Below are 26,926 nucleotides of genomic sequence, written 5' to 3' on the forward strand. Positions count from 1 at the left end.
AAAAAGAAACAAACCAACAACAACTTACACAGGGTACAAGGAGAAGGAACATCCACTTTTGCCCCTTCCCCAAGGTTTTTTTGAAGGTCTTAACAGTAAAGTCAGCACCTATAGACACTGAAAGCCACTAAGAGTAGCTGAATTCTGTTTCATTTATTTCCTGCAAAAACATTAAACTATCCTAGGGTCCTTACTTCTTTGTAGTATTACTACAGTAAAGTTTTCCAGGTCACAAACTGGTAACTTGAGTCATTCCAGTTCTCTGAGAGTAAAGGGATGATCTTGTTCCATAGAACTGGAGGTCAGAGAAAACTTGGTATGGTTCCTCATGGTGGGTGAGGAGAACTCCACTTGGGAGATGTTCTTGGGATAGACGGGGGCTAAGGTCACTAGCCTGTATCCTGTCCCGGTGGAGAAAGTGCCATGGAGGGCATCCAAAAAATCATTATCCTCAGTAACAGAGCCAACCTTTTGCATGTTAAGGATCTAGAGAACTGCAACATAAAGCAATTGAGTCACCCCCAGAAGGAAGTATAAATGAAAATGGAGAAGAGGAGACTGAGGGGGGATCTTATTAGCGTTTATAAATATATAAAGGGGGAATGTCATGAGGATGGAGCCAGGCTCTTCTCAGTAGCAACCAACGATAGGACAAGGGGTAATGGATTCAAGCTGGAACACAAGAGGTTCCACTTAAATCTGAGAAGAAACTTCTTCTCAGTGAGGGTGACAGAGCACTGGCACAGGCTGCCCAGGGAGGTTGTGGAGTCTCCTTCTCTGGAGACATTCAAAACTCGCCTGGACGCCTTCCTGTGCAACCTCATCTAGGTGTTCCTGCTCCGACAGGGGGATTGGACTAGATGATCTTTTGAGGTCCCTTCCAATCCCTAGCATACTACGTGATACTGTGAAAAATAGCAAGATTGATTTATCAGAATTCTAACTAAGACTCTAGGAAGAAGCAGCAGGATCAAAGCAAATGCTAATGAGCCAAAGAAAATTGTTATTAAGGAAACCTTTTACAAAGGGCAACAGTTCTCCCCTTGGATGCAGCAGGAGGTAACGGAATGGCTGATCTGAGCCAGACCAGAGGTGTCTGCCACCCCAGGGCCAGGACATGAGCCATCAGTGGCTGCTGAGGACAGAACGCAAGAACAGGACACATATGTAGAGGTACTGTTTTGGAATATGATGGCTTTGTACAGTTTGCAGCTCATTAACTTTGGAAAGGATGTAGATTCTTAATTAGTTATTGAACATCTATCAAATTTTCTTTAATCAGTTTGTAAAGTTGCCTTCTGAGCCAGCACACCTTTTACCAGCCATAGTACTTCATATTATTGAAATGGGAAGAATTTCCTCATCTTTATGGCTGGCCAGCTGAGAGTTTTATTTAACACTATTAGGGTTTGAGAAATCCATAACAATTTATTGTTGTTTAGACAATCTTTCTATCACCCGATGACCCCTCCCCACTCGGGAAAGGGAACTGAGGAAAAAACAAGGAAACCGAGGGTTGAAGTATAAACAGATTTAATAGAGTAAGATTAGATAATTTACATTAATAGCACTAAGGAACCAGTAGAATATGCAAAGATTATACTCAGCCCATTCTATCTGTAGGAAGCTGTGCACTCCCAGCAGTAGACAGCAAACATGGGACACTGCAAGAGCTACGGCTTCAGGAGGATGGGAATGCATCGGGGGTCCAGCACCAGGGCATGAAGTTCTTAAGATGGCACCCATCATAGAAGAGGAGAAACTCCTCAGCAACCTTTCCAATCTATATTGAATAGAACATTCATGGCATGAAATAATCCTGTTGGCCAGGTGCAGTCAAGTGCCTGGGCCTCATCCCTGCACCTGGCAAGCTCACAAACTCTGAGACCTTGAAACCCACACACCATAGCTGGCTACAAAGTAAATATTTTCACAAATTCAGACACTGGAGTCTTCTAAAAGTGCAGGCCTCCTAAGCATTAGAAGATAAATTAATCCTGTGTCAGTCAAACCAGGACAAACACCCCCTGACCAAAAGGCAAATAAAACTGGTTCTGCTACTCATGGTCACATTCCCTCCTCTTACCTTGCTCCTCCTCTTACAGGAATACCTTTCTTCCTGTATAGCATTTTGCATTAAAGTTACTCTCTTAAATTGTCATTCAACACATCTTCAAACTTCCCTCTTTCAACTGCAAAATTGCTGTATCACTGATTTCCCCATGGGGATGCATTGGCAGGGCAGTTAAAAGAAAAGCCAAACCACTAAATGTTCTTTCCAGCTTGACTTTGAGGGCAATAGGAAGACTTTCAGTTTAGACAAAAAAAACCAACAAAATGGTAATGGAAAAACATAATTTGAGTATTTTAATTATACTACCTGGCTCATGCTGAGCAAATAACAACAGATAGAACTGTTAAATTACTAATCAACTACTTCAGCATGTTAAAAGGACAGAACTTTTTGAAGGGGCTTATTATTGAAAGCACAAAAACCTCAAGAGATAAACACACTTGGATCTGCTATGGAGGCCTCTGTGCTGCTTCCACAACGCAGCAGGAAAGTAGCTGTTTCTAACATACTGATTTTTCTCCAATCGCAAAAGCTAGGAATTCTGTTTCTGCCCCTTCCCTTCTTAAACCCTACGATCACTTCTTCTGTACTGCTTTCTAGTCCCATGGGAATGGTCTGTTACTTACATACCGGGATGTCAGAATAGAGATCTTTGTTAAAGAGATTATGAAATGATTCAGACGACAACAAACTAAAGCATCAATTTTTATTTATAAAGTAAATTACAAAATAGATAAGGTAAACTTACTTAATAGTAGCATCTGAAGGTGGTTTTCATTGAATATATAGACACCGTAAATCAAGTTTCCTTTATCAATGTGTTTATCCAAGCAATAGAGCTATTATTACCTTGATTAGTTTTACAAACCTCTGATAGGAGTGTTTTAAAAGATCGAATTCTTCCTACCTTGCAACATAAACATTTCAAAAATAATTACCTGTCATGTTAATTAACTATTTAATAGCTTGTGAGTTAACTGCAAGCAGCTGCATTGCTTTCGGGCTTTATGAAGGCCAACAACAATTTGAATGGACACTCTCAATTATTAAATGAGCAGAGACAGTTAAGGAATAACTTTAATTAATGCCCTCATTTTGTACTGGCTGTGAACATTCATTAGCAGTAATAGTGTTATGTGACACAACTACACAGATGTAAACGTGATAGATCTTACAAAACCAGATGATGCTTATTGCTTTGTAAGGACAACAGCTACAAGAGGCCTTGAGAGGCTGCAGTCGGCAGCGTGAAACTTCATAAAATTATCTTTTAGGGGAAAGGTGAGGGGGAAATATGCTCAGGACGTGACTCTGCTGGTTGGTCAGGGGTTTGTACACCCACATAGAATATTTTCAAGTAAGGTAACTTACAATGTCTGGTTTGGGCCGAACTCTAAAGCAGCTCATTATAAACACCCTCGCATAATCACTTAACAAGCTCTCAGCATCCTCCAGATTATGCTTTCTACCTCCTATCCTCACCTACCTAGGGCAGGATTAGGGGAAAAAAAAACCCAAAACACAACATGCACATAACCATAACAAATGTTTTAAATAATGAATAGTTTGACCTGATATTAAAAAGCTGAACTTCTTTACTGGCTCAAATTAGTGTAAAAATGTATGTGCGCTCTTGGTATGGCTGACACATGGGCAGGAATACTAAATTCAAACAAAAAACCCTCTAGCAGTAATTTTTTACTGTTACACTCAAAGGTTTTCCTTAAAACAAACAAACAGTGAATTAGGTGTGCTGAAAAAATTCAGAGTTCAACCAAATATACATTTAATAACAGTGTACGATGAGCTGCACGCACATTAACCATGTTTAAAAAACAATGACACTTGCCTGACAGGTAGTACATAGAAGAAACACTCCAAAGGCCAGTTCCTTGCCCTGGAGGGAGAAGGCAAGAGGCAGAAAAAGAACACAGTAGCTAAAGGCAAGCAGGAGATTAGCTGAGGATCAAGAGCTATTGAATTGGATTGATGTAGTGTATAAGATTAAATGAAAAAAGCTGAGGAGTCAAATTTTTACTGCATATAAAAAAATCACAGTAAAACCAACAACTATTCCAATCTTCACATTATATAGTGCAATCTCAGATGTCGATAGCAAGCTAGTATCTCCAAACAAAATAATACAAAAGATAAAATTTATTTTATCAGGAACTAGTAGTGTCAAAGCATTATTTCCCTACAAAACTAGGTTAAAAACCTATCTTCCACCAGGTAAACATGTGATTCAGTCAGCTATATGATGTGTACAGCCAGCACCTATAATAATACGCAGTGAACCAAGACTTGCAACTCCCATGTAGCTTTAAAAAAAAAAAAAAAATTAAAAAAAACCCACAAAGGTCACATACAAGACACTAAAAACCAAGTCCCCACTGGGGAATATAATCTGTCCATTAGCATGCGCCTCATTACACAATTTTAAATATTTAAGGTCATCCAATACTTGATTTCCACATCTAAATCTTCTTTAATCCACATATTAAAATAATCTATTTTTCCTCTTCCTATTAAACATATTACTCATGGTTCAATCATGTTTAGTCATTCTGGCTGTATTTTGGGGGAAAAAAAGAAAAAAGACAAAATCCTAGCCAGGTGCTGCTAGCAGTTATTCAAGACCTAGCTGGATTTTGTTACAGATTTAAGTTACTGTTAAAGTTCAAACATTCAGGAAAAGGCATTTTCAGAATACTTTGAAAGGTAAAATTGGAGTTGATATTGCAAACACACTAGGATCTCAATAACAATTCACCATTATGAAGCAAGTCTATTTCAATTTTTACTGAACTTACACAGTTTGTATATTTGCATATTGCTTTGAAAGTAGCTCCATAATCTACAGAGTATACCAACTCATGCACTTCTAATCACCTTTTAGTTGGTCATTCAGTATTTCATATGTAAGGCTTACGAGTGGTACAGAAGTCTGGAAAAGCTATAGTGGTTTTTATGTCAGATTTCTTTAAAAAACAATTCCACAAAATTAGTTACAAATTTGAAATGACCATACTTTTGCATGGGAAAAATATCCAGCTATTCCTGAACACTTACATTAATTGATGAATAACTGATTTTAGTTCATCTTTTCTATTACAAAAAAAAAAAAAACACCAACAAAAACCCAAACCAAAACAACAACAAAACCCATCATGTCAAAACTAGAAGAAAACCTTCTATTGTACTATTGTCCATAAGGACTACAAGGAAAAATAAAGATTTATCTGGGACAATGCTATATAGTCCTTCGGCTCTTCTCACATGGAAAGTTTTACAGGTTTCAATAAACTACTCTCATGAACACAGGTCTGTCATCTCTGCATACAGCTGCAACTTACCCACAGAATACATGGGCTTAATAGTCTTATGTCTGCAAAGTTCATGATCTCATGTAGAGCTATTAAATTAGGGATTCTAATTTAAAATAAAGGGGTACTAGCTTAGTTTTCCTCTTCTAGCTTTTAAATTATTAGCTCTTCCACAAGTTATAAAACACGGTCAACAAATATAATCATGTAACAATATAAAAAGTGTTGAGGTCAGAAGATACAAGAGTAGAAAGAGCCTTTTTTTTTTCCTAGCATCTATGAATGGAATGATTTGAGTTCGTTACCAAAAGCCAGAATTTAGTTTCTTACTGTAATACTTCATAACAAATGCAAACAACAGTTTCTAATCACTAGGTGTTTCAGTCTCTGCTGGTCCTCTAATCAGTCTTCGTATTCCCCTCTTCCCCGCAGGACCTTTTGGTTTAGCAAAACTTTGTTTGTGAGCATGTTGTTTTGGATGAACCTCTTCATAAAGAAAGTCAGCAGTTAACTCATCACCATTATCTATTTCAATCTGGGGGAAAAAAGCCAACATTTATCATATTCATCTTAAAGACATTTAAAAGCATTTCAAAATTTTGCTGAAGCTCTACATACATATTAAAACCATATGTGCAATAACGTTTAGAGTCTAGCATGAAATGTTCTCTAACTTGTGCCTAATGCCCTGAGCAATCTTGCATAGTTTTTCTGAGAATCCACTATACTCTTACCAGTATTGAGTGTGATTTGACTTAATTATTTTTCCTGAAATACAAGTACAACCACACAGTATGTATGCCAAGAAACTTCCTCTGTCCCAAGCTTTAGCACAACGTACATATTAATACTAACTAGGAGTATGGATTCCATGTGGAAACAAGTGCTTATTTACTCATCCGTAAAGTAACTTCCTTAACAAGAGATAAGAAAGCAGCATGCAGATCTTCAGAACTACAATGTCCGTCCTTTGTTTTCCCCTCTAAAATAAAACTTTTCATTGTCCCAATGTAATCTCCACATTTTAAGAACTAAAATTTTTCACTAAAACATGCTTTAAACACTACCTTTAAGAGCAACGTGCATACGTATTGTTGTCTCTTGAGACAGAAGGGGAGGAGTACAAACAGCTTATATGATTAGCAGCTACTGCAACTCAGCAAGTATTCAAGCCAGGGAAAAGCTAAAATAAGTTGAATGAACAAAAGTGGGGTTTGTTTTGGTTTTTAAAATTTCAGCATAAAAACCTGAATGGAAAGAAAATAGTGTTCTCAAGCCAAACCCCACTGTTTTGAATAGCAGGAATTTACAATTCAGAGAAATGCCTTGGCCCTGCTCTGCTGAGCATTCAGCACTTCATGGCCTGCCAAACCATAGCACTTGACAGACTTACCAGCCATGGTATTGCTGTTACAAGTACATCTTTCAGAAATACGTCTACAGTGACTTCAGGAGTCACATGGTGCATTTATTTTGTCATAGAAAGGAAATTTATGAGAAATAATTACATATAAAAACACGTAGTGATAATCTACTTAATTCATGTCACCTCAGTAAAAATGGTTAGTATTAACTCTGCTATTTTTCAGGTAGACATAATCCCCACAGAAACCAAGCCTCAAAATTTTTCTAAATTTACAGCACAAGTGTTAAGAATGTAACCATAGGTCACATATTCCATAAATGGACCATTCCTACGGTCTCTGCTCTGGAGGTGAGAAGTAACTTACTGCATAGCAGTAAAATCTATACAATATGAAAAGATCAGCTTACTTGCAAATCCTTGTTTGCCCCATCAAGGACTCCTAAAATACCAGTTTTAAGTTCCAGAACTGCATCTTGGAATTATTTTGAAAATCCTTAAATAACCTTGGCTTTAAAAGAATTTAGTGTTCAACAACTGCAATGAGTTGTGGTCCAAAATATGACAGGCTTTTTAGTAAGAAATCACATTACTTCTAAATAGTCCTTTGAAGTACTCTCAAACACTCCCTCGATGCACAAGGATAGGTTTGTTAAAGATGTGAAAGTGTAGAAATTATGAACCAGAGAAAAGCTTCCATGACTTAACTTTGTATCTGGAGCTTTATCAACAAGTATTTCTTTTTTGGGACAAAATGTAATAGTTACACAACACTTTTCATTGTTTAGAGAAGGTGGGCACAGAGACAGTTATAGTTAGATATTAAGAAGGGAACAGAGGGATGGAGAAAACACCAGTATACCCAGTGTACTTACCTTTCTAATTATCTGCATCCACAGCTGTCTTTCTACAATTTCTAACAGTGGACTTTTGCAACTAGAGTAGAGCATTCGTTCCCGTATACTACAGGTATACCCTGGCATAGAGTAGATGAAAACTGCAGAAAAACAAACCCCAAACCACAAATCAGATCATAACTACATTCCATCAAAACCTGTACCATAAAATCATTTACAGCAGAGAGACATTGCAAATCAACTATGCAGTCTAAAAGGGAAAAAGTGTAACACCATTCTTGATCTGGTTTGTTTTAGCAAGTATTTCAATTCAAATGGGAGATGAGAGAACGGCCACTATCTTTACATTTTCACATGATGACTGATTTACGGGTTTTCATAATGAAAAGGGATGGCTCACTACTTTCTAAACATAAGGACTCTTCAGAAATCAGTTTCACAACCAAATGAAATTTATGATCATGACGACAGACACATTACTTTTATGACACATCTTTCTCTCCGCCTCAGAATTACTCAAGTACTCAAAACAAGCCAATGAAATGTCACATTGGGAAATTTTCTCATACCTATGGATTCCAAATAGTCTCCTTCATGGGCATGCTTATACAGGAAAAAATGGTAACGTGCAGCATCCTTTGGAATTCTTTTTGGCAAGTCCTGAAGTTCAGTATGAAGTGTGTTGGCCAAAATAATAGTTTCATTTTTCATATCAATTTGCTGTTAACGAAGCAAACGTGAATATAGTTAATACACAGAAAGCAAACTGGTGAACATAACAGGATGAAAAAAAATTTAATTGATCTAATAAAGAATGGTAATTTATCAGTGTACGTTATCAACAGGTGTTAATGCGCAGGTGATCTATTTTATACTCACTACTGAAAAATAGTTAAAGTATTTTATACTTGCCAGTTGTACATAATTCAGTTTCTTATTTTTCAATTTCTCCAAAGCCTGAATAGCTTCTTTAGCAATGGGGAATGCTACTCCTTGCAACGTTTGATGCTTGGTATCTACACCAACGTCCGTCTGTACCTGGAACCCAAGTCAATAGAAATGTAAACAGAAACCTTTGCAAGCACCCATTCGGTTCCATACATTAACTGACAACACATTGCATACAGTTACACGCAGAGGTAGCAGTAGCTATTCTGAGAATTAACTACCCTAAAGTATCATCCCCATATACAACAGATTCACTTTTTTAAATTTACAGGTAGTGTTTGCTTGATTACCTGAAAACAGTTTTGTATCTCTGAAACAGCTAGCTTTGCAGAGCCAACAGAATCATCAGAGGGAAAACTGGTCCAAGTGTCAGCGAAGCTCTAAGTTAAATTCTGGTATAAAGATGCAACGAGCCAGGAGGAAAGAGCTTGATTTTCATATGTTGTGTTACACTTTTGAACTGACAATATTGCCTATAAACTTTGTTGTATCTTGAAAAATTTTACACTAAAACATACAAATGCCATTTATAGGGAGTAAAAATTTTTGGAGGACGAGAGAAATTGTAAGACAAACTGATCTTCTTGAAGGTAAAGCAAAGCGACTTCCCTCCCTCCTGCTTCAACACCATCCCCCCAAAAGCCTATACCAAAAAGAAAGCAAACAAAACAAACAAAATCTTAATTTTGACTTCTAGAAGGTATAACACAAAGTAAAACACATCCAGGGTCACTGCAACCTAGACAACTGTTTGTAATTCAGTTACATTAGTCACAAATTATTTGAGAGAAAAGAACAGTTATTTTGAAGCCTTTTTAAAGAATTTATGTTTATCTTAACATTCATGAAGTTTCTCTCAAAATGAGCTCTTCCCTCCAGTTTTCCCAGGTCTGAACTTATTGTCCAAGTATTAGCTTTTGAATATATTAGCTTCCTTTTATAATTTCACAAATACATTTCACGTTGGTGATGAAGCAGCTGTAGATATCAGTAACATGCCTGCATCTTGAATACCACATGCAGTTCTGACTTCCCCATCTCTCCAACTCATAAATTATATAGCAGAACTGGAAAAACTGCAGAAAAAAGCAAAAGGATCAGAAGTATGGAGTTCTTTAGAAGGAAGAACTACCTAGATGAGGAATCTTCAGCCCAGAAGAGATAACTGATAAGGAAAACAACAGAGGTCCATGGATACAGAATCATAGAATAGTTTGGGTTGGAAGGGACCTTTAAAGGTCATCTAACCCAACACCCCTGCAATGAGCAGGGGCATCTTCAACTAGATCAGGTTGCTCAGAGCCCTGTCCAATCTGACCTAGAATGTTTCCAAGGATGCGGCATCTACCACCTCTCTGGACAACCTGTGCCAGTGTTTCACCACCCTCAGCATAAAAAATTTCCTCCTTATTATCTAGTCTGAATCTGCCCTCTTTCAGTTTAGAACCATTACCCCTTGTCCTGTTGCTACAGGCCCTGCTAAAAAGTCTGTCCCCATTTTTCTTACAAGGCCCCTTTAAGTATTGAAAGGCTGCAAGGAGCCTTCTCTTCTCCAGGCTGAACCACCCCAGCTCTCTCAGCCTTTCATCATATGAGAGGTGTTTCTGTGGCCCTCCCCTGGACATGCTCCAACAGGTCCACGTCCTTCCTGTGCCAGAGGCTCCAGAGCTGGACACAGTACTGCAGGTGGGACCACGAGAGCCAAGTAGAGGGACAGAATCACCTCCCTCAACCTGCTGGCCATGTTTCTTTCAATGCAGCCCAGGATATGGTTGGCTTGCTGGGTACAGTTAGCTTTATCAAAGGGAAGAGGGAAAATGAGGAATGACTTAATGACTTTTGTCTGCCTTCCCCACACAATCCGTAGGGATATCATAATAAACTAATAGACAGCAGGCAGTGGTTCTTTACATAGTACTTTGTCAAGCTGTGGAATACACTGCCATAAGATCTGCAGATAACAAAAACTTTATGCAGATTTAGAAAAACGACAAGACTAGACGATGGATGAAAACCCCATTAATAACAACTATATAGTACAACATCATCTCTTACTCAGGAAGACCCCTACACCTGCAAGCACTGAGGTAACAGAAGGGTATTCAAGGGAATTATCATGGCCACCTTGTCCCACTCTTACACTCTTCCTAAATTTCTGCTGTTGTTCACTCAGGGACTTCATGGCAGACTAGGTGATCCTTTGATCTGATCCAGTAAAATATTTCTTAGGGTGATTATGAAAGAACATACATATGGAAAACTATTTATTTCTTTTTTAAATCAGAAAGCTTTTAGTTTTCTAAGGCTAATAACAGGCTTCGTAATTGTGGAAACAACAGAGAGAAATGATATAAGTTAACGTATTGCAAGATGCTTCAAACAAAGCCAAAATGGCAGCAATCTACGGTTTATATATGTCTAATAAGCACAGCTATTGCTGCTAAAGTTTCGTAATAGCACATAAGGTTTTAGTCTGCATGAATCAGCTGTTAAACACAACATATGTAGCGCGTAAGAGATAATACTAATAGCAGTAGTGATCATCAATACCACAGAGGTTTTACATTCGTTAGTGGGTTTTCTTTTAAAGTTGATCAAGTAAAATGCAGTGTTTGATGATGATGAGAGCATTCCTACATTGGATTAATCAAAATTAGACATGGAAAATAACAAAAAACACTACTGAAAAAAAAAAGTCAATGAACAACAAAGTTGCAGCAACAGCACGGTAGAGTGACAACATTAGAGAAGATACTGAGCTGCATTGAACACAATGGTTTGCTGGCATCCAGCTGCAGAAACAAACCATATTTCAAACGCATGTAGCATGGCTATAAAATACAAACCCAAAGAAATAGTAAGATCAGCACATTACCTATTTTAATACTTGTCTGAACAAGTGATCAAGTAAAGGAAAAATGCGAGAAAAGAATTCTCAAACTTTTCAGTCAATAGCTAGCTAGCAATCAAACTATTTGCTCAAAGGCATTTGTTAGAGATTTTTCTATAAAGTGCTTGTAGCAAAAGCAAATCAGTCTCTTAAAAGGACTAGCTACTTATTTTGGATTTTTATTTTATTTTTATTGGAATTCCATTCACTTCCTCAGTCTTAAAGACAAGTGCACTGGTGCTGGAAGCTAAGTATATTTCCTCTGGGGATAAGGCTGCTGAAATACTCCTGGCAATAATTCACTACAACAGTCACTATTTTGTGTCTGCTCTACAATTTCTGCCCCCATGGGAAGTGCATGTGGGGAATCACAGAATGGTTAAGGTTTGAAGGCACCTTTGGAGTTCATCTTGTGCAACCACCTTGTTCAATCAGAGCCACCTACAAGGCTGTTGCCCAGGTCTTTTGAATATCTCAAAGACGGAGACTCCACAACCTCTCTGGGCAACCTGTGCCAGTGCTCAGTCACCCTTCACAATGAAGGGCATCCAGTGATACTGAAAGCATGTTAAGGGCCAAAGCTGCATCAATTAAGCTGTGCAGTTGTGAGGCGTCTGACTCAGTAGGCCTTGCAAACTCAGCAAGATCACGTCACTTCAACATCATCACCCTGCAATCTCAACTCACTGAGAGATAAATTTATATTTTCAACCACTCAAACTTTCTGAAGCTTTTCATTTTCTGTTCTGCCCTTTTTTACCCTAGAAAGACTTTTTTCCTACAATACATTTGGAATTCTACACCCAGTTTCACACCATGCTCAAAGACCTTGTAGGTACCTCGTTAATCTTAATTTGTCGAAGTTCCTCTTCTGCTGCAGTCAGAGGCGCAGGGGAGGACTGTGATATCAAATATTTTTTATATCCATTCAGTGAAACATCATCCTGAAAGCACAATATCAATATTGCTCATTTTTGATAATAAAAGTTTTCTTCAAAGATGCTCTATGCAGTATTAAAAAAGCAGTTACTTCCCATACAGTTATGGTAATTTTATTTGAATGGATTAAAAGTGTAGGCTCATTTGCAAATTCAGTTCATCTTCCTGTACAGCAGGGTCCACTGAGCTGCTCTTGGACCCAATTGGACCACAAACAGCATTTCCGCAATCACTCTCTAATTACCTTGCTAATTCAAAAGTGAGCATTAATGAAGACTGTGTGCGTGAAGTTATTCAGTCTTCTTGGACAAAACCTCACAGAATTGCCACAATTCTAATAAAAAAAAAAAAATCTTATAAAAAATATATTATTATAATTTCTTATAAAATTTGCATGCTCAGACTAGTAGCTTTTTGGTAGTTTTCTAACCAAAAAATGGAAGACAGAAATGCTGCCTTAGGACAGGGAGTAAGCACATAATACTACAAATAGTTTAGGATGCAATGTCACAGAAGCCATTAATACTGATAACCACCCTGGGGAATTCATTAATATTCAGTGTCAGTTCTGGCCCTCTCCAAAGAGGTTGATACCAGAGGCAAATACTGTTGCATCGTGGTCACTCAAAAAGGGCGGGACTTTATGCAATCACATGAATGCGATTTTATACTCAAGTTTTGAGAAGAAAGAGAAAGATCCTTCTTAGCTCTTCCCTTTCTGAAGGAGACAGACCTTCCCAAATACAATTTCCAGTGCCAATATCCCATTATGTCTTGTTTCAGGAGCTCAGAGGTATTGAGGTTAATAGATGTGAAGTAGCAGGTGGGACCATAACCAGGTTCTACCAGGATAACAGAGCTGGTTGCAACTAAACCATCCTTGTGTCTAACAAAATAAAGACAGAGTAATGGACTGGATGCTGAACATAAATTATTTACTCAGTGAGCAGCAGAATTATTAGCCTCATGTCCTTATAGACTTCCTGTCCACCAAAACAGCCCATGTCTCTTCCACAGTTTTTTCCCCACTACAATATCCTCTATCCTTCCCCATATCTCCAACTCCTTCCCTTCCTTCAGCACCATCTCCCTGGGTCAGTAGTGGTGGTGCTTTGGTTTGGATTTGTGCATATGATGAACTAATTAACCGGTCAGACAGAAGATAACTGCTGCACTTCCTCTGTCTTTGCTGAAGGAGGAAAAGGGGAATGACAATTTGGATCTCTACGTAATCATCAGTTTTCATGACAGATATAGGAATTCTGTATCTTTGAGAACTCTAAATTGTGTTTCTTTAAAACTGGCAATGGATTAAAAAGTCAGAAGTCTGATGTCTGCCTGACAAACAGGCTGACATCACAACTGTATAAGACATTTCCCAAGGAAACCAAGGTAACACAATAGCCTCATATTTCCTTGCATGTCCAGCACTTACAGGCTTTTCAACATCCCTTAGAAACTTGCAAGATTTCATACATGCACCGTCAATTATCTTACCATAACTGAAGAGTCAACTATCAGTATTTTCACTGAATAAATTATAAGCTACTAAAATTCTGTTTCCATAAGTTAAGATGGCAGCCATGGAACTTGAGTTACATTTTATGGTCAAATTCTAAAGAACTGACATCTTAATATCTTTGGTTTAAGATAAAAACATCTGTTTTCAGATGTTAATGGCTTGCAGATAACTGTTCTAGCCCACTTCTGATTCAGAACCATACATCCAAAATGGCTTGTGTATACAACTGGCCTGAAAGTTACAGTGTTATAGCTTTTTGAGGATTCACATGCACGCAATGAGATTAAAAGATGCTCCTATTATTCCTAGATTATTTAGTTTTCACAGCCATTTGAAGCAAGGACTTCTTAGCTTGAAATAGTTAAATACACTTAGTTACTTGTTCAAATGAAAGCAATTACATTTTAATATTGGGATACTACACATAGCTTTTAACTCTTTTTTCCTTAACCAAAAAAGAGCAGAAACACCACAAATTCATACCAGTAACATTAGCTACTATTTTTAGTATTTAAGGTCAGTGCTCTGACTTTAAAAAGAAAAACTTACCTGTACAGTTCCAAATACTTCATCCTTAATATGACCACCTCCAAATTCTTTCTTCAGTGTTGCTCGGGTTGCTGCATACAACATTTTTTGACGAACCTAGCATATCATAAAACAGTGTTGATTTGGTCTGGGTTCTTTTTTTGTTTGTTTGTACACAGAGAATCTAGCATATTGGTGTACCAAGTCCATTAACAAACATCTTTCTTGAAAATATATTTTAAGTGTTAAAACTGCATTTTGAAATTGTAATTCTTAATAAAGAATAAACTCCATGGAATGAGTTCTGGATCACGATACTAACACACAGTATTAAATTCTCAAGGGGATGATAGTATGCATTATTATCAAAGTAATTCCAAAACTAAATTGCTGCTTTAGTAAGCGTATGAGCTTTTTTTAAATAAAAAAAAAGTCAACATAATCTTCACTAATTTTAAATGGGAAAAAAACACAATTGTTTAGATCTTTTGTCACTGGTCTGTGTACTAATGGATACAACAGATAAAGAAAGAGCAGACTGCAAATAACTCATTACTATTTTCCATTTGATAGTGACTCCAGATAGTTTTGGTTCAACTACAGTGGAAAAATGAAATTTTCTGGGGGCAGAAGATCTAATGATGTTGGCTCCCTATTACAGGTGTCTAGCAGAGTCACTTATTTCTCTCTCAACAGTCCCATCTTCCCACCTTATTTCACCATCATGCCATCCTCACCACAATACCTCACCTTTTCCACCTAATCTCTTCTATGCACTCCAAGTCTTGGTCTCTTACTATTTCCTAACTGCTAGTGGAATTAGTAGGACTACGGGAACAGCTTTACTTTCAGTCTTCCGTTATCTCACATTCCCAGAACCTGTATACAGCATCCTAGTTTTTCCTAGAAATCCTTAACTCTAAACTCAGTTCCCTCCCATGTTACTGACGGAGAAACAGTATATTCTGTGGCAGGTCATAGATCCACGAGTGCCAGCTGGGCAGCCAGCAAGCCAAACAGAATAAACAGCTTGAGCTCACACTATAATCCTTCTCTCTATGATATTGAGATTTCTGTCCTATGTCCTTCCATGAATTTTCATGAAACACTGATAGAAAGACAGACAAGCAAACAGGGCAAAAACATTGTCTTGTCTCCTCATCAGGCTAGAAATAAATTGGATCAGCTGCATTCCATCTGCACCCACTGATATTGCTTCTCAATCAGCTTCAAGAAATATATTTTCCCAGTTTTCTTGAGGGAAAGTGAGGGGAAGGTTGAGGAATGCTTCATTCCTCAAATCAGTTTCCTTCATATCTAGGATTCATATCAAATGGCACTGTCAAAAAATAATTAACAGCATGAAGCCTCTAATGAATGTTACTTACAGGAGAGTGATCAGGTGACCATGCAATGAAGATCCATTCATATCCTTGAGCATTCTGAGAATCTAATCTGTATAATATATAACACGGTTGCTTGTCTTCGAGAAGGGGAAGGACAAATGCATCATAATCCTTTTCCCATGATCCAACCGGCCGCCTAGAGGATCCCACAATAAGCTGCTCTATAACCAAGAACCAAAGCTATGGGTTAGCAACTATACAGTTAATACCATTTTTCATAATTAGCAATTACAATAAACAGTTAATCAGACACTTCATCTTTCGTAAGTATGTCCACAAGAATGGAAGTCAAGAACAATCATTGTGAAAGCAGATGAATTCCTACAAAAGCTATGTATGTTCAAACTCTAACTTGCTTTAACCCAAATACAGAGAAGTTGAGAAGTAATGTGTTGGTTGTCATCAAGTTCTTTGATCTGAAGGGATAAGACTGATGCTAGTGGTTTTAGCATAATGTACATAGAAGGGAAATAAAAAACTGTTTTCTGCCAGTTAGTTTATTTTTAAATTGGAATACTTAAGTAGAAACAAGATGAGAGTAAGCTTTGAAATTTTAGAATTATTGATGCTCTTGCTATAACATATTAGTGTTTGTAGTCATTGTAAAGGGTCAATAACTCAGTTATACAGTGAAAATACTTTGGAATGAATATGCTTGCACTAATCACTTTAACTCGACTATGTAAGTAGATAAACCTCTTTCTAATACAGCTTCATAACTATGGTCTCTTTAAATGACTGAAGTTGTTTATTACATATAATTGGCTTAACTCTGCATAGAATACTTCAGATGAGATTTAATTATGTGAACAGCTGTAGCAGCAAGATTTTTCTCTTATTTATAAATCACATCTCAGATTCCAAAGGAAAATATTAGTGTAGTGTCTCTCAAAATGCTTATCAGCTCCCCAATAAATACTAGCCCCCACAATCAAAACAGAAATACCTTGTTTAAATGGGATCCTCCAACAGTTTGAGGACCATCACAGTAGCTAGTATACAAAATATCTTTTGAGAGTCTAGGACCTACTTTCTAAAACTCCAGGCAAAAGTACAACAGTATACAAATGCCTCTACAGCAAAAGTTTCAGAGCAAGGCACTCTATCACAGTAAGTCACAGAACATGAACAGATTAGGGAGAGGGTGTTTGGCCCTTCTCTGAATTAGATGCTAAATAGCTGAAATTGTTCACCTAGAGCACAGTATTCAGAATGTACTTGCCAATTCTGAACTCTAGGTGGCTTTACACTCACCTGGATTTAGGACAGAAAAATAAAATCAGAGGAACTCTATTGCCCAGCAGCAAACCTCTTATTAACTCACATTAGCAGAACTCGACTACTATCTGTTGACTAGGGGCAGTTGCTGAAAGGTCCCACAGACAGATGAGGCAACTGTCCCTCTTCCAGTATTCTGGGATTTTTAGAGGTTTCTTTTTGAACTGTGGGAAATAGTATCAAAGACTGGATTCTGCTTCTACATAGAGTCAAAATGTATATCCACACACACACACACAGAAAGAAAAAAAAAAATAGGGAATGTCTTCGCTTTGCATCTTATTTCTAGACTTCATTTCATATTAAAAAGTAGCATACACACAAAAGCATATTGTTTTACCTTGCCTAATAGGAAAAGAAAAAAAATTCAACAGCATTTGTGACCTTGTGCAAGTGAGACTTTACCACAGTGACCTGCCTATATTAATGTTGCTACTTCCTTAAGGAAAGCAATATTACAGTGTCAGAAGAATTCCTAAGCAAACACAAACAAAGTAACAGTGGGTTATTTACATAACAAAAAAAAGTATGTATTTGTATGTACATGTACATAAATGTACCTTCCTCCAGCTAATAGGTATTTCAGTGTACTGTAAATGAACTCTAGAAAGAGCAAAAAACCCAAAGTGGCAAAGCGGGCACCTGACATACTTGAAAAGATGGACTAAATCATGAAGCGTCTTATACAGTGAACCAGCATTGCTATTAAAAAAAAAAAAAAAGTAATTATGCGTTCTATCTTGGAATGTTTGCAGCCTTGATTACTTGCCAATAAGTTCAAAGATCAAACTCAAGTTCTACAAGAAATTATGTAATTTTATATTTATACATATAGGTGAGATTTAAGGAACAGGTTTAGCTTTGAAAATTTGTACCAAGTAGCCAGATTACTACTTAAACATCTGCTTTAATAGGACTTTCTACATGCAGCTGATCTCAGTAGAAAAGGCAGATAACATTTATACTTCATCTAAAGTTACTAGCTGCTGTATAAGAATCTATCTAATGAAAGTAACCACAGTGCCAAAACACTACACAGGTGTGGAATTTTTTTTTTCTCTACTCTTTCTTTAGTAAGAAGGTAAGAGTAAGCTTATTTATATTACCCATATGAAGTACACAGCAGTTCTTGGTTAAAATATGAAATGACATTTGGAAGAAAAATTCAAATCCAAAACCACAGTAGCATCATACTGAAAAGCTTAGCATCACCAAGACTTAAATCTTACCTTCTATATATGAAAGACCTTAGTAATATTAAGTTTTGCAGAGTTTTGGTTTTTTTCAAACAATTGTACATGTAGTTCACTAAAACAGCTAGGAAAATATCTAAAAGCATCAGAGAAAAAGAAAAATTTGACTAACCATTATCAATGACTATTTTTAAAAGCCTGTATTGTCCATTTCTTGCTCCAACAAAGGTATCTTTAAGGCTTCCACTAGCTGAAAAAGAGAAAACAAAAGTAACCAAATCAACACATTTCACTTAACTAGGACGAAGAATATTGACGAAGGCAAGAACACTGGAAAAGCGTACAACTGGCTTTTCAAAGTTGGACTGAAAAAGGAACACAGGAGTGATGTTCGCTCTATGCTGCATACTGTTCCAGCCACCAGCATACCATGAAAATATGACAGGAAACACTACAAAACAGCCCTGCTTTCCAGCATACTGTATCATTTTCAACATTGTGAAAATTAAAGGAGACCACATCATCGCTCTCAGGTTTCAGAGTTAACACAGCAACACAATAAAAATATGACGCATCTCAAATTACAATAGCTTCATGAAGTCTGCAGGCTTAGTACAAACTTTCAGACAGAAACTTTACACCTGCCAGGAAAATGTTAGAGCTTGTCTGGCAAAAGTGCCAGTCTTTCCTGAGGACACCTCTCTGAAGAGTACCAGTGAAAGCTGCCACTCATTAGCTCATCTTTCGTATCCCCTTATCTCCTTATATGTATCCTGTGGCAGCTCCTGCCTGTTCAAACCCCAACCTATCACAACAAGATAGCTTTACAATGAATTTACAAAGAAGTAATAAAAAATATTTTAAAACGTCCATAATTCACACTGGTATTACACCGCAAACATGACAGACTCGCTTTCCTAAGCACACTGAAGAACTGTGCTTGAGTGATGTGATCATTCTTATCTCAACTGCTCTGCTAAATAATCTGAGTGCAAATCAGTTTAATTATACCGTAGACAGGGGGTGGTAGAGCGTTCATTCAAGAACATTTATTGCAAGCTGGGCCTTTAAGTAATCCCACAGCATAGCACCAGCAAAACAAACATCAAACCAGGAAACAAATAAAAAGGATTATTTATAGTCAGGTTGAGGCCAACTGAACAGATGGTCAGATGGTATCCAGCAACATTACTGCCCATACTCAAAACATTTTAAGTTTATGCCCATTGAAGTGATGCCCACGCCCACTCTGAAATTCCAAAACGGCGTGGGAGGGAAAGGAGGTGTTAAACTGAACTGCCTTGGGGTACCAGTCCAACCCCAGCTTCATCCTGGTTAGCATCTTCCCACTAACCAGTGCAGATCCTCACTGTAGTTTGCTGCCAGCTTTTCTCATTGTCTCTGCTGGTCCTCACCATTCCATTCAGCATGCAAACATTGCACCACTTTCTAGGTCTTTCGGTTCTCCCAGGACCTCTTCTTGTCTATTATCTTTTTGTTCTTTATTTTCTCATTTCAACCCTACACACCAAAACAAGACCAAAATACAGCAGTCCCTGCACTATTACCAGAACTGTGACAGCTGCTGAAGTAACATTTTGAGACATTAAGAAACCATATAACCATCAAGTGATCTATGCTTTTTTTCCTCATAAAGGTTTTAAAATTCACAGAGTGATATGAAAAAATCTACTTCAACTTTACCCAGCAGAGACCTACAGAACTAAACTTTGGGTTTATTTCACAAATATTTTACAGGGAATATTATTTTTAAATTATTTAGAAGACTGTGAGCATATTCTAGTGTATTTTCCAGCAGCTCAATGCATTCTGTGACTTCCTACACTATTTATCTGCACTGGCTGTTTGAAAGTCCAGTCCTTTTAGCAACTGCCTGGTACATATCACTGTCCCCATGACTTCATTTCTGTTTCCAGAAAAGAGCAGCCCATGCTGCCAAATCTTGCAATTGTTTATGAGTGACAGTAGCCTGTTTGTAGCTAAAGCCAGCAATGGCACAACAAGGGATGCTTTGCTGCAAACAGGACCCCTGATTAGTGCCTGCTGAGGCAGGAACCGTGCAGAAAAGCTGCTGAGTTGTCTGCAGCTCTCCTCAGAGGACAAAAGATTCTCAAAGACATGAAGGAGAGCAGCAGAAGAGGTTTAGCCACTCTTTTTGCTTGAGGTAAGCAACAGGATATTCTTCTGCTCCTCCCTCCAGCATTGCCAGGAGAGAGAACTAGAGAATGAAGAGCCACTGCAACATTTTCCCCAGCCTGGGAAAAAAACTATCCCAGATGCACCTCTAGCCTGAGAAGGGTTGAAGAACTTAAAACCAGAAACAGCAAAACAGAGCAAAGATTGGCATGCAGGGGAAGGAAAAGAAGAAAGGCAAAGGGTGCAGACCAGATGCAGCCAATGGACAAAAAAGGGAATAGAAGAGCAGTTAAGAGCTGCTGTGGCTGGGACAAAAGTCACCTTCAACAATAAATATGGGAGAGCAGGCAAAGTACACGGTACTAGTCATCGAACAAGCAGATTGCAGAAATCGAGACAGTAAAACCTGCCCCCCCCCCCCCCCCCCCTAATCCTGCAGTATAATCCCTGCTTAGCCATTCCGTGATTCGGGGGGGGGGAAGCCTGGTAATACTGAAAAACAATACGTTGTCTTTTTCGAGTTGCTCCTCGCATCCCCCAAGGCCTGGAAACATGGCGGGGGGGAAGGGTTCCCCCACACTTTTCTCCTTTGTGGCTTCCAGCGATGGGCTTTTTAGTGGGCTTCCTCCTCCGGGGCTCCCGGTTCTCCTGAGGGCTCCCGCCGCGACGGGCCCGGCAGCCACCCTCGGCATTCCCCGCGCTGTCCGAGCCATCCCAAACCGCGGCCAGGCCACAGCTTCCCCAAAAAGCCAGGGGAGGGCCGACAGCTGCGGGAGGTGCCCAGGCCCCCCCCCCCTCCTCCTCCAGCCCCGGCTCCCACCTCACCGCTCCCCCCGCCGCCGCAGGACAACCTGCGCTCCGGGAAGCCACCTGAGCCAAGGGGGAAGGGGGGAAGCCCCTCCTCTCCATTTCTGCAGGGAACAGTTTTCTCCGGCGGGCTGCCTGCCGCTCCTCTCAGGCTCGGTCAGCCGTGCGGAGAAACCCTGCAAGCGCCTTCGCCTAACCGGGGGGAATCAAGCGCTGGGTCCGGACCCAGAGGAGCAGCGGCCGCCCCGGGGCCAATGCCAGCAGCACTTTTCACCCCCTCCCCCCCCCCCCCCGCGCTCAGCTCGCCTCCCCCCGCCATCCCGCGGCGGAAAGGACGGGCTCCTCCAGCAGCGAACAAAGAGCCCGGCAGCGGAGAAAATCCCGCCGGGACCGGCCCGTTAAACGGCCACAACGGTCGCCCCCCCGCCTCGCGCCCCCACACGACCCGCGGGGAAAGGCGCTCCGCCCGGCTGGCAGGGGGAGAGGAGGGGGTTGTCGTGAGGGGGCAGGTGGACACCGCGGAGGCAAGGGAGGGCGGGTACCTTGGATACCGGTCTGGTGGGACATGTCGCACCGCCGCGCCGCTCCCGGGGCAGTGCAGTTCTGCCGCCGCCTCCCGCCCCGCACCGGCCCGGCCCGGCCGCGCACACGTGACGCGCCGCCGCCACTCAGCGGCCGGGAGGGAGCGCGGCGCCTTCCGGGCCCCACCGGCCCGGGCCCCCCCTCAGCGGCGGGCAGCAGCCGCCGCGGTGCTGCCCCCTACGGCAGAGCTCCCCACCGCCTCACCCTGTGCCCGATCCCCGCCTCGGCGCCCCCGGAGGGCTCCTCCGGGTGCTTTAAAACGCGGCCGGGGTGCAGCGTTGTCCGTTCCTGCCCTGTCCTGTCGCCCCCACCACCTGCCGCCTCAGAGCCTGTGGTGCCACCTGTAGCGGGGCAGGGCCTCTCGCCGGCCCTGCGCCTGCCAGCCGCCGCCGCCGCCGCCGCCTTCCCCCCCCCCGCGCCGGCAGACCGGCACAAGTGCCCCACGGGGGTTGCCTGTTGGCCGAAGTACTTGACAAATAACTGAGGTGAATTCAGTCGACCCCCAGGAGTCCGTCGTGGAGACCTCCCACTCTCGCGTGGGGACAGCGGGGAAGGACCCACAAGGTGGGACACTGGGCCGCTTCTCTGTACTGTGAATTTTGCCTTAAACAGTCCACCTGAAATCAGGGGACAGAGCCCAGAACCATGGCTCTTTCAGCTCAAAGCCCTTGCCCCTGACAAGGCAGTCTTTCTCTGTTAATTTTGCGTTATTTGCTACTGGGTGGCACTGCACGAGCAGAAATAGTGACAATTTCTTCTCTTTCAGCCTGGATCTGGCGGTTCAGGCGCTCGTCTGCGTTGGCAAGGCATGGATCCAGGCAGAGAAAGGCTGTACCTGCTCCTCAGTGAAGCGGCCTAACAACACAGCCAAAGGCTTTTACACTTTTTCAACATGTGTTGATAGTTTCCCTAAACTTTTAAAGTTCCCAGTGGAGTCCTGCATCATGAATGTAACCATGCTGTGAAGGTAGGTTTGCTTTTGCTAGCTGTCTTTCACAGGCATATCTGTGTACAGGTTGAGAAGCACTGTCCTCTTAATAACAAAAAGACAGCTACTATCTCTTCTTTAAAAATGGCTTCTGTGTCCTGTAGTCAGCAGTTTTAATCTGTGCTGTGGTCTGGATTTGACTCCACAGGTGAAATGTGCACAGGCAATTGTAGACGTAACAGGGCTGCAGGGACTTAATGTAATGTCCCAATGCTGATGATTCCTTCAGATTCCCAGGAGTTAGCAGGCGTTTTATGGGTCGCTATACAACCTGAGAACATAAGAAGTGCTGTAACAGGGCATACCAAATACCTAGCCCAGTGGACCAGGCTAGAATAGAAGAGTAATGCAAGCACGTGGTAATCCATCCCTGGCTCACCTTCCTAGCCTCCAGAGTGCTGCAGCTCAGGAATTTCTGGAGTCAGCTGTGTTGATAGATGTGGGTGTCTGTGCTTTGTCAGATCCCCAGTTTAAAGACATTGGGTGAGGGATTTAGTGTCCTATTTGGGAAATGTGAAATAGCACTGTAACTGTAGTATGTGAGCTGTGCTGTGTAATGATAGTCCGGCAAACACAAAGTCACTATGGAGACACATCACCAGCTGGTGAGCTGGGACTAATTGTGAGGATTGCAGTGGTCGGAGAACCAGAGCAGCTGCAGTTTGTCTTCTAGCAAGGAGGCTGAGAGAGACAGGGAAAAGACTTCATGTGAAACCAAGAAATGAGAGACCAGAGGTGCCTCCCAGGTACTTCTAATTCCCCTATTGTAAGCCTCTGGGAACACAGAGGTTATAAAAAAAGAAAGCAACTGTTGGAGAAGAGCTTTTCCAAGAGGAAAGGAGTACTAGAGATCCAGCCAGAGTGGCAAGCAAAGATGTGGTGCTATCACAATTACTTTATATCATTTGATCTGAAGCCTGCCACGAGTCCTATGTTCTTGGTTCCTGCACTGCGTCGGTGTTAGTTTTTGTAAAAGATGGATTTGCCTGAAAATTTATGAGGGAAAAGGAAGTTTTCCTTCATAGACAGATGTCCTGAAAAGACAGATCAGTTCATTGATCCAGTTATGTGTCCCCAGCAGCACTACTATTGGTACAATGTGGTAACAAGTATGCGTAGCTAAGACTGTGGAACTGTGCTTTCAATGGAAACCCACACTTAGGCTGGAAATATCAGAGTCTGTCACCATATTGAGATCACCTTGGCTATCTGATGTCACATCACATCGACTCCCACCAATCTGTCAGAGGGCTCTGAAGTACAGAAGTGGGATCTTAACATCCGCTTCATATCAAAATAGGCATTTCATAGCACCTTTTTGGCAAAAAGACAAGCTGAAAGTCTAAAGTATTTTTTAAAAATCTCAGTATCACAAATACATTCCTATATTACAGTGTCTGATGTTTGACAAAGAGACGTTGCACAGAAACAAGCACAAGCAAGTACAGATTTTATGTCTATTGAAGATGCCTAAACTTTTTGGTGTGCTTTAGTATTCATAAAATGTTTTTGATTATTAAACTCTTAGCCAAATCATAAGAGTGTCAGGATAAGAATAGGAAGGTTTATTTGTTAGCATATGCATTAAGTTTTTTCTTTTTATTAGTTATATTTTCTTCCCTGTACTTGAATTATTGTTTTCCAGTATACATTAGGTTTTGTATCTAATTAAGGCTGTGATTGTTTTGGTAGACACAGCATATTGCAGTTTCCCAAATTTTAATAAGATTCTTTTAACTGAATAATAAATGACATTTTAAAAAAGGAAATATTTTTAATAGACTTTGGTACAGCATTTTCTATGTGACTTATGGGTCTTTTTTTAATTTTCAGTGTCTTTATTGTCTTTCCCTATACATTTACTTCTTCATTGATTTAACAATGCTCTATTCACTTATGCTGTTTTATTAAATGCTGTGGTTATAATCTCTATGGGATCCTCTGTTAACTGCGTTCATAGTTTCATAATGGTGTGCAAACATTTTCTCCTGTTGTGATGTTGCCTGGAAGGCCTCTTCCAGGATTGACTATATTTGTCTACCTGACAATGGAAATGCACGTATTTTTTTTTACAAACAGTTTTTATACTGCAGTCCGTACCTATCTTGAGGTGACACTTCAAACACTAAACACATTTCCAACAGCTGAAGCATGAAAACGTTTTTACTGGGCAATATTACAACTTCCTTTTCTTGCTATGGAGCTCCATTGCCTGTAGATCTCTATCCTGACACTCTTCACAGCTTCAGCTTAGATTATTCTTTTCCCCCATCAGCATGTTCTTAAAAAATAACTATATTTTCATAAGATAATTATAGTATTAGAGAATTAGTCCATCAGCAAGATGCACTTCTCTCCATATAGAGTAAGAATGAATATCAACTACTTCCTTCAGAAATATGTGAAAACTTCATTTCTTCATCTCTCTGATTCCAGTAACGTCCATTCTTATAGGTAGCTAAACAAAGACCACTCCTACAGTCAGGTTTGCTTATAACTTTGAGGATATATGTGAAAGGTGTTCCTAGAAAAATAGACTTTGATTTCTGAGCATGCCAGTATTACCTCTTTGTAAGCCTCCGTATATGTAGCTCTAATCAACCAACACACTGTGTTCAAGTCAACTAGAAAGGTATTTCTTTGTGATGGCTAGAGCTTATGGATAGTCTGCTACTAAGAAGTATCGCTATAAGAACTCGTTGCTCTCTTGCCATTATAGCAAGTGTTTTTTGTTACAGCGTGGACAGCTCTCGCTTTACGCTCATGAGTAAGTGTTTATAGCTTTATGAATACATCTCTTAATTTCTTTATGCTCTGAGGTATTTCTGTTCATTTGTCATAAATGAGCAAATAAACAATTTAACTCCTGTCTCTTAATATTCATAATCTGAGGGGCTTTTCTTTCTGGCTGCTTAAACAGCTGACACAGTAGGCATTATCTGTGGGTGGCCAGGAACGTGCTAGATAGACAAGTATTTTAAACTGAATTACAATGTAGTAGATAGCCAGGTTTGAGGTACTGGGGTTTTCCTAGCCACTGCCCTAGATGAAAACCAATTTGCAGCAATAGGTTTTGCTATTCTAAAAGTTGTAGACAACTGATTCTTGTCGTGTTTTAGTATGCTAAAAAGTAAAGTAAATGTCCTGTGAAATAAACTGAACAAAGCAGATCTGGTTGGAATTCCCATATTTCTTACATCTTTCTGTTTTGTTAAGTGCTTCCAGACATTATTAAGGAGTTGATTCTGAATATGGTTTGTTAATGTTTTTGTCCATTTCTAGCCCTTATTCTGATCTGGTAAATCTGTAGATAGACACTAGAGATGGCATCTCTACATTCTCTATGCACAGCATAACAGACAATATGATGGTCAAATTGTTTCATGCTCTCAGTGATTTCTAAATTACAAAGTTTCTCAAATGTTTTTTGTTGTTTCATATACTTGCCCTAATAGTAGCGGTTAACAAACATGTAAATACCACTGCAAAATTGTTGTGCAGAATGATTTGTGATCCAGTCACCCTTTCGGCCACTCTTTTCGGATTTTCTGTTCTGCCTCCATGGTGTGTTAGTTGAATGCATTTCTGAAGTGCGTTAAACAGTACGACTGGTATCTCCGCAGTTCTCGATTTTGCATTTTATCTCTTTCCAGTGGGAAAAAATATTTTAATTGTTTAAAACCAATGTTTGTTATGTCAGTTATTGATGACGTTCCAAGAAGTTTACTTGTATGTAGAGTGCACAAGAGCTTTTTAGGAATCATCTTGCATGATGTTCAAAGAGATTCTCGGGTCAAACAAAGCAAGAAAAACTTTGTAAAGACCTGAACAGCTCCCTTAGGCCTTTGGAATAGATTTGTAAGTCACAATTTCCATTTGAAGTTATCAGGACTAAGTTAGTGCATGTGTGTCTCTTTCCCAGACCATCATATGCCTGACTATAAATACCAAGTTTTTAAATTTAGCTGGATTCTAGGGGCAGACTGCACAGATGACAGAAGCAGGACATGATCTGCTCCAGTAGGGTAAGCGGCTAAAGAGGTGTACTAATTATTTATAGCAAGGTGT

At 39.9% G+C, this 26,926-nt stretch overlaps 1 protein-coding gene across 1 annotated transcript; it reads right to left on the bottom strand.

Moving 5' to 3' along the window:
• Positions 1-5,547: 5,547 nt before the first annotated feature.
• TWF1 (twinfilin actin binding protein 1) lies at positions 5,548-21,890 on the bottom strand. Its single transcript, XM_082479595.1, has 9 exons — positions 21,831-21,890; positions 18,497-18,574; positions 15,836-16,014; positions 14,469-14,564; positions 12,298-12,402; positions 8,533-8,658; positions 8,190-8,340; positions 7,639-7,760; positions 5,548-5,935 (listed from the first exon to the last, which is right to left on the bottom strand). The coding sequence occupies exons 1-9, from the start codon at positions 21,853-21,855 to the stop codon at positions 5,765-5,767; spliced, it is 1,053 nt and encodes a 350-aa protein (XP_082335721.1). The 5' UTR covers positions 21,856-21,890; the 3' UTR covers positions 5,548-5,764.
• Between the last annotated feature and the right edge of the window lie 5,036 nt (positions 21,891-26,926).

The sequence above is a fragment of the Vanellus vanellus genome (assembly GCF_965231255.1).
Source record: "Vanellus vanellus genome assembly, chromosome: 1".
NCBI classification, from domain to species: domain Eukaryota; kingdom Metazoa; phylum Chordata; class Aves; order Charadriiformes; family Charadriidae; genus Vanellus; species Vanellus vanellus.